Consider the following 8,651-nt stretch of genomic DNA (forward strand, 5'->3'; position numbering starts at 1 on the left):
ATGACCAAATGTTCAGGGTTCCATGTTGTGTCTGTGATGCTGTTTGGAGCTTATGAGTTAGTGGGTCACATTTCAGATTTTCTGGCCCAACATATCCATCATATGTGCCTGTGCAGACCCGGACACAGCAATACAACCTCAACAGTATACACACCTCCAATCCAGGTCACAGATGGCTGTTAAGAATTAGCCCCCATGTTATTTCATGCCCTTCTGTCTGGGTCAAAACATTGTCTTACTTTCTGTCCGGAGAGTTTCTGTTTCCATGGAGAAGTTCAAAGGAGAGGAGTGCGACCAGGCGTCCATTCTGGGTCAAAGGCCTCTGATGGAGGTCTGTCAATCAGTCAGGGCTTTGTAACAGCCTGCCTGGAATACGTTTGGCCATTTTTTTGTAAGCACAATTGAAAACTCCATAAACTTTCGTATAACTTATAATTAGTTATTTTCTCTTTCGGCAGACCAGGCATTTCCCAAATCAAATTTGACTGCTGATTTGCTTTTGTTGGTCCTTTTTTAGCGCTCTGTAAGAGAAGCGCTGTACAAATATGTGGTAACTAATTCTTATTATTCTTATTAATATTAGTAGTAGTATTACTTGCAGTTGTAATAGTACAGTAGTAGCAGTATAGTGGTAGTAGTGGTGCTAGTACTTGTAGTAGCTTGTAGTAGTTGTACTAGTAGAATTGGAAGATTTAAGTGTTGAAAAAGTGTTTCAAGTGTTGAGTGAATCTTGTTAACTGTGCTGCTCTGAATGTGAAATGAAAAAAAAAATGTGGTGGAATTAAATAAGTATTTATATAAATAAATATAGAAATGCATTTAGCAAATAAATTGGCAATTAAATAAACTTTCTATGTAATGAAATAACAGCCAACACATTATTGGGAAATTTTTAATTTACAATAACATGATTAGATTTAATCCCATAATAACAGGCTACAATGACTTCTTTGTCCCAAAAAAGGACTCATTAAATATTCATTTCAGAACGATACGCTTGCAAATGAATCATTTCCCAGTGGGTTCCTCCATCTCCTTTTCCTATTTTCTCCCTTTCACTTTTTCATTTGACAGTTTTCACTAGAGGCTTTTTTTCTCTTTAGTTCTCTGTATCATAACAGAAAATTAGACTTCAAAATGTATATTCAGCACAGCCATGTTTTCATCAGGGAGAACACAGTTGGCTGAACAACAACTAAACAGACGTCTGAGTTGTCAGATCAGCTTTGAATGACCGTGCTGCTGCTGCTGCTGCTGCAGAGCCACTGGTCTCAGGCCAACACCAGGAATATCAAGCCAGGCTTCTCTCTGTGTTGGATTTTACACTGTGCCTCTATTCTATTCTATTCTATTCTAGTCTATTCTATTCTCCATATTCTCTTATGTTTTCTGCACCATCCTCTTGGAATACCCTGCAGAATGGGCTTAAACTATGGGACCTAGTTACCCTTAGTGAATTTAAAGGCATTGTAAAGTCCCAGAAATTGGATTCTATTAACACATTGAGTGCCAGCGACGCCATATGGCGTCATTAGAAATTTACCGTAGGCTGCCAGCGACGCCAAATGGCGTCAATAACTCGAAATTGTTTTTTTGACGGGGGGGTGTCGATCTATGCCTCTTACATCGCCTCTTACAATATGAGAGCTATTGAATGTGTCTAACCTATTTTACAGAACCCTTAGGTGGCGACAGCGCACTCCAGATGAGAGAAAGTAGAGTTAAACACACAGAAGAAGTCGTTGTGGAAAAGGAAATCGCATCGCATCCGTCCGTATGCAGCTGCTTCATTGAAGCATAACGTAGCTGTGCCCCTGCAGCAGCCAATCTGCTGTCACAATTGAGCACCTCGTGTCCGCTGCAACAGCCCATTCGCATGATCAGCCGTGGAGTTCTCAACTGGAAGCTGGTGACATACACGCGGCTGTAAAAAAGCTGGATCTAGCGGACTTTTCAGTGCTGAGCACACGCAGAGCAAACGCACTCACAGCAGAGCCAAGCAGAGGAGAGAGACACTCCTCCCACAACGGGGGGGGGGGAGGAGGAGGGGGGGAGGGGGGGAGGGGGGGAGGGGGGGAGGGGGGGGAGGGGGGGCACGCAGGACACTACAGCATACAACAGACCCAGGCAGCTGCAGCATTACATCAGAAAATATTAGCAATGAGTCAATGATGTGCTTGAAATGCTTCCTTTCACAAAAGGGTCATTATCTCAGCTCGTAGAAAAAAATGGCTGTTTTTGGTCAAATCAAGCTATATTCTCCGGCTCATAACTAAAGAACGGAAAATGGGATCAATAAACTTTTTTTTGCAGGTGATAGAAGAGAGTCTCATCGTTATTTGTGCGTGTTCAGTGTTTACATAGTAATTATTAAAGAAATTATATGACTGTTTTAGGCCATGTCCACACGGAGACGAGTTTAGGTGTATCCGCTAAAGTTTTTTGTCATATAGACGTTTCGTCCAGATGGAACCGCGTTCTGGGACTATACGTTCTGGGAGTATACGCTAATTTTTCAAAACGGGTCCCAGAGTGATTAAATCTGAAGACGCCACCCTTGCATTTCCGTGTTTACAACCCATACGCATCTTTCCTGAAACGATGACGCCATAGCCCCACCTCTCTCCACCAGCAACAATAACAATCATGGCAGTAGCGTTCGTGCTACAGCAGTGGGGATCTTACAGCAAAATATAATGCTCCTCTATTACCACCATCAGCAACAAGTGGACACGGAGAACAGCGTGTAGCCTACAACATCCTCAGGGCTCCACACAGCTGACTCTTCCCATCCACCCCTCCCCTCCCTTCATCGGATATTTCCCAGAAGGCTTAGCGGCGGCTACATTTTTACAATAACACAAACAAAATCAGGCTTAACTTGTTAGATAGAAATTATATTTATTTTTAATACAACATGCAATTCTGGAATATTTTAATATTGGACAAAATGAAATGAAATGTAAACCCTGGGTGTAACCAACATACTCTCTTGCCCTATATATAGCCCTCGTAAATACAACGTGAATAGGGAAGTGAGAGGTTTGAAGAACACACGGTTGCACTGTGATGTCTGTGATATCCGCTCGTGTCCACTCCAACAAGACTTTAGCTTACTTGACGCGACTTTTTCCAATAAAAACACATTTATGCCATGAGTTTATATAATGTATATTTATGTTGCATCATTTAGCCTGTGCTGTGATGTGCTGGAGCGGCCAATACGCTGGGATGTGTTTGCAACATGTCTAAAGATCATGGAAGTGGATGATATCAGGAATGTCACCGATAGTTAACGTTCTATATTGTAGGCTACAGGGAGACCATCAGCCCTGCTGAACAGCTCTGCATTTGCATGTATACTGTAGGTTTCATCATTTTATTCATGGACATGGCAAACCTCCCCGCAAAGCCAAGGGTTTAAGCTGCTGCTACAGTGAGATACACATTATAGACTGTGCGCCCCTAGAGGTTGTATGCCATTATTGACGAGATTGTCTTTCTCTGTTATTCTACAGCGGTTTCAGTGGTTTCATGTGGATACACACATTTCTTGAAACGTTTCCATGTTTATGGAAAACTTTTCTGAAACGAAAAAAAAAAGATAGCTTCCGTCTCCGTGTGGACATGGCCTTAAAATGCATTGCGGCCTATGTGGCACAGTACAGCACCTTTTGCCCAAGGGCCGTGGCACTCAAAGTGTTAACTGTAAATGTTTTAATTGATGATTCAAATGTACTTTTTCCTGCACCCGTACTGTATTGCACTCTCGAGCTTGTTTGTTTTCTTGTTTGTTGTCTTGTTGTAAGTTTTACTGTTTGTTGTGTCTGAAACTATGTAGCTGCAGCCATTCTTGGCCAGGTCTCTCTTGTAAAAGAGATTTTAATCTCAATGAGACATGCCTGGTTAAATAAAGGTTAAATAAAATAAAATAAAAAATTCTATACCATGTGAACTGAACCTCTTGTGTTGTTTCAGAAAGCGACTGCCAGCTTCTCACCAAGCTGCCCAAGGTGAAATGTCTTCGCAACAACAAGAGAGAAGGTAGGAAACCGTGTCAGGCAAAGGTTGGTTGTTGTGGTTATGGTTAGGCAAGCAAAACATGAATGTAACCCCACTTGCTGGCTTCTAAGGTGAAAGTATATGCCTCTGTTTTCCACCCCCGGCCCTTACGGCCCACCATTTTATTTCTGCCACCTGGTGCCTATATCGCCCCCTGCACCGCCTGCTGGTACTGCAGCTTCCTACACGTGTGTACTTTTCACACCTAGGCGAGGCCCCACGTGATGCTGACACGCTGGATGACTCAGCTGATGTGTGTTTCAGTCAGTTGTTATGATTTGACTCAGCTGATGTGTTTCAGTCAGTTGATTTGACTCAGCTGATGTGTGTTTCAGTCAGTTGATTTGACTCAGCTGATGTGTGTTTCAGTCAGCTGTTAGGATTTGTGCGTAGGCCTTTTGTCTTCATATCTGTCTCCTTAGTTAAACAGCTTATACATGCAGAGTGTCTCCTTCATGCATTGACAATGTAAATGCTGATAAAGCACCTTTTGAATTGAACTGACAATGTGAGAGAGAGACCCTCATTAATGAACAGCAACAGAGCCATTTCTTTCTTTCATTATGTTTATCTCTTTCACTCATTCCCCTCCCCTCTCTCTCCCTTGCTCTTTCCCTCTCCTCCTACTTCTCTCTCCCTCTCTCCTTACCTCTCTCTCCCTCTCTCCTTACCTCTCTCTCCCCCTACTTCTCTCTCCCTCTCTCATTACCTCTCTCTCCCCTACCTCTCTCTCCCTCTCTCCTTACCTCTCTCTCCCCTACCTCTCTCTCCCTCTCTCCTTACCTCTCTCTCCCCCTACTTCTCTCTCCCTCTCTCCTTACCTCTCTCTCCCCTACCTCTCTCTCCCTCTCTCCTTACCTCTCTCTCCCCCTACTTCTCTCTCCCTCTCTCCTTACCTCTCTCTCCCCTACCTCTCTCTCCCTCTCTCCTTACCTCTCTCTCCCCCTACCTCTCTCTCCCTCTTTCCTTACCTCTCTCCCCCTACTTCTTTCTCCCTCTCTCCTTACCTCTCTCTCCCCTACCTCTCTCTCCCTCTCTCCTTACCTCTCTCTCCCCCTACTTCTCTCTCCCTCTCTCCTTACCTCTCTCTCCCCCTACCTCTCTCTCCCTCTCTCCTTACCTCTCTCTCCCCTCTCTCTCTCTCCCCCTACTTCTCTCTCCCTCTCTCCTTACCTCTCTCTCCCCTACCTCTCTCTCCCTCTCTCCTTACCTCTCTCTCCCCCTACCTCTCTCTCCCTCTCTCTTTACCTCTCTCTCCCTCTCTCCTTACCTCTCTCTCCCTCTCTCCTTACCTCTCTCTCCCCCTACTTCTCTCTCCCTCTCTCTCCCCTACCTCTCTCTCCCTCTCTCCTTACCTCTCTCTCCCCCTACCTCTCTCTCCCTCTCTCTTTACCTCTCTCTCCCTCTCTCCTTACCTCTCTCCCCCTACTTCTTTCTCCCTCTCTCCTTACCTCTCTCTCCCCCTACCTCTCTCTCCCTATCTCCTTACCTCTCTCTCTCCCTCTCTCCTTACCTCTCTCTCCCCCTACTTCTCTCTCCCTCTCTCCTTACCTCTCTCTCCCCCTACCTCTCTCTCCCTCTCTCCTTACCTCTCTCTCCCCCTACCTCTCTCTCCCTCTCTCTTTACCTCTCTCTCCCTCTCTCCTTACCTCTCTCTCCCCTACCGCTCTCTCCCTCTCTCCTTACCGCTCTCTCCCCCTACCTCTCTCTCCCTCTCTCCTTACCTCTCTCTCCCTCCTTACCTCTCTCTCTCTCCCGCCTCTTGCCTATCTCTCCTTACCTCTCTTTCCCTGTCTCTCTCCTCCCTCTCTCTCACCCTCTCTCTCCCTCTCCTTACCTCTCTCTCACCCTCTCCCTCTCTCTCTCCTTACCTAACTCTATCTTTCTTTCTCTCCCTCCCTCCCTCTCTCTCTCTCCCTCTCCTTACCTCTCCCTCCCTCTCTCCCTCTCTCTCTCCTTACCTATCTCTATCTTTCTTTATCTCCCTCCCTCTCTCTCTCTCCCTCCCTCTCTCTCTCGCTCCCTCCCCTCTCTCGAACAATCATGAACACTTGTCCTACATGCTGTTGCTGAAGGATTTCATTATAGTACAGTCATGCTGATCACACACACACACACACACACACACACACACACACACACACACACACACACACACACACACACACACACACACACACACACAGGCATGGTCCATCAGTTCAGCTAGTTAATCGTTTATGGCTTCAGGCCCTCTGACTTGATTGTCTTTTTAATGCCCATAAAAACACCAGGCTACTACTGTACGTTTACTATGATCACATGTGCACAATTTGCGCACGTGCACGTGTGCGCACACACACACACTCAGATATTTTAAAGTCCTGCGTTCAAAATGTTACTTATGTGAAAGTACAAACGTATTAGCATCTAAACTAAAGCAACAAAAGTAAAAGTACTCTTTATGCAGAATGACCCATTTCAGAAAAATACTATATTGAATTAGAATTATTGTGTCAGCATCGCTTTAATTTTGCAGTTGGAAAAGGTGGGGCTGATTTCCACTACTTTACTGTATATACTGCTGGGGTAGCTTACAGTCATCTATATAAGAATACATCACTATTTATTAATTGATTTTATTTTATATTAATAATCTGAATCTGCAAAGTAACGAGTAACTTAAAGTCGAGGTGAACCGGAACGGAATGCACTAGCGCGAGCGTCGGAGACCGAAAACAAATTGAGAGGCGGACCATATGGTGTGGATGATTTGATTTGACAATTATGTCGACTAGCTTTGGCATTGGTCAATCATGGCGTGTTCCATCCCCAAATCGAGTGGGATTCAGCGTGTTGTTGTGCTACGTGAGTGGGATCCGTGGAGTACCAGGCAACCACCTGCTTCGTGCGGAGCGAGCGGACAATCCGATGCATGGGTGCTGCCCGCCCGCCTGGAATCTCCGAGGGAAGACCCCTGACAACTAGAGATGCTCCGATCAGCTTTTTTGAGGCCGATCACCGATCACCGATCACTGGAAGCAGTATCTGCCGATCCCGATATGGCCGATCACCGATCACCATCAATTCAAGCCTTCTATTTATTGTGTCGCATTATTCATATATTTAATTATTCTCAACAACATCGACATTGTATATTAAGTATTAAAATTAGGAGATGAGAAAGTATCATGAATTGACATCCGTTTTATTGCAGGCTTAGGCAACATGCAACTCTCTCTAGAGACACTCTCTTAGACAACTTGGAGCTTACAGAGTAGACTGTATACTGTAGCTTTCCTGTGGAAAAATAAATACAGTCTTATAAAACAAAAAATATAATACTATGTACACAACATGTGCACCAACACAGCTTGGAACATGTCTGTGAAAGCTGCAGCGATAGCCTCCGCGGTGTGTGACCCAGAAAACTCTTGTGAGTAAAGTACAACTTTGTTCAGGTCGAACTTTTCATCAATAAACTGCGCAGTTAGGCTCAGCATGGACATAGGACAGACACTCGAACTCCAAATGTCAGTCGTGAAGCTGATTGACGTGGTGTTGTCTTTCATAAGGCTCTCGATGTGCTTGTACACAATTTGGTATAATTCCGGCAGGCAAACGTCAGTTAAATATTTACGTCCTGGCAGCGTGTAACGTGGATCCAAGCAGGACATGAGGCGTTTGAACCCGAGGTCTTCTGCAACAGACAGCGGCTGCTGATCAAGACATATGAATTCCATTAGCTTTGCATTTATTTATTTTCGTTTCTTGCTGTCATTGCTGTAGGGTTGCTGTCGTTTCAATGTCTCTGTTACAGTTAGCGTTAGCTGATTGAGTGGCATTTGGGTTGCTGCACGCTCTTTCTCTTTCTTCAGCATAAAGCAGCATAATAACGCGTCGGGGCCGAGCAGAGCTCCTGGCGAGGAGGCATGTTGTTCACAGTGGAATGAGTGCGCGAGCGATTTGGAAACTTGATGACTCGATCTACGGACCAAATCAATATCCTTTCTGTTATCCGTATCTTGCACAATTCCGGCTCCACTCCCAGTGGGTAGTAATAATGACGACGTGCATGATTCAGCCGTTGCAATCCCCGCCTGTGAGTTGCGCTCGCCAACTTTGTAAACTCCTCAAATTCCTTGACGTGGGAAACCTTCAAATGTCTTATGAGGTTCGTAGTGTTGAAACTCTTCTGCTGCGTTCCTCCACGCGGTATCTCCTTTGAGCACACAATGCAAACGGCAAATTTGTTGTCCTTCTCCAACAAGTTGTAAAATTGCCAGACAGGCGACGCCATGTTAGCTGCTGTGCTGTTTGTTCCATGGGTTTGTTCTCGCCCAAGCTGCTTTCGCTATAGAGAGAGTGCAACTTCCAAACACTTTTTCGCCACTACCACCACGCCCCCTAAGGAAACTTGGGAGCCAATGAAGCTTCATGACACGGAGAGACAGCCAATCACAAGCTGCCCTTTAGGAGACCGGAAGAATACTACTTGGCAGCCTGGGAGTGCACTATCTCTATATTGAAACGTCTCTGGTAGTAGTTCTTGCAGATTTTGTGTCATTCTGATCGGCACTTTTGATAACTCCGATCAAAGCCGAAAAAGG

At 45.1% G+C, this 8,651-nt stretch overlaps 1 protein-coding gene across 4 annotated transcripts in view; it reads left to right on the forward strand.

The window, feature by feature from the left end:
- galnt14 (UDP-N-acetyl-alpha-D-galactosamine:polypeptide N-acetylgalactosaminyltransferase 14 (GalNAc-T14)) overlaps window positions 1-8,651 on the forward strand; it is a 238,282-nt gene that overhangs the window by 175,695 nt on the left and 53,936 nt on the right. For all 4 annotated transcript variants that reach the window (XM_083643646.1, XM_083643648.1, XM_083643647.1 and 1 more), the window contains exon 5: window positions 3,979-4,044. In XM_083643646.1, the coding sequence (XP_083499772.1) occupies window positions 3,979-4,044 (66 nt within the window). The remainder of the gene's footprint in view (window positions 1-3,978; window positions 4,045-8,651) is intronic.

This window comes from Poromitra crassiceps, assembly GCF_964638095.1.
Source record: "Poromitra crassiceps genome assembly, chromosome: 9".
In the NCBI taxonomy this organism is placed as follows: domain Eukaryota; kingdom Metazoa; phylum Chordata; class Actinopteri; order Beryciformes; family Melamphaidae; genus Poromitra; species Poromitra crassiceps.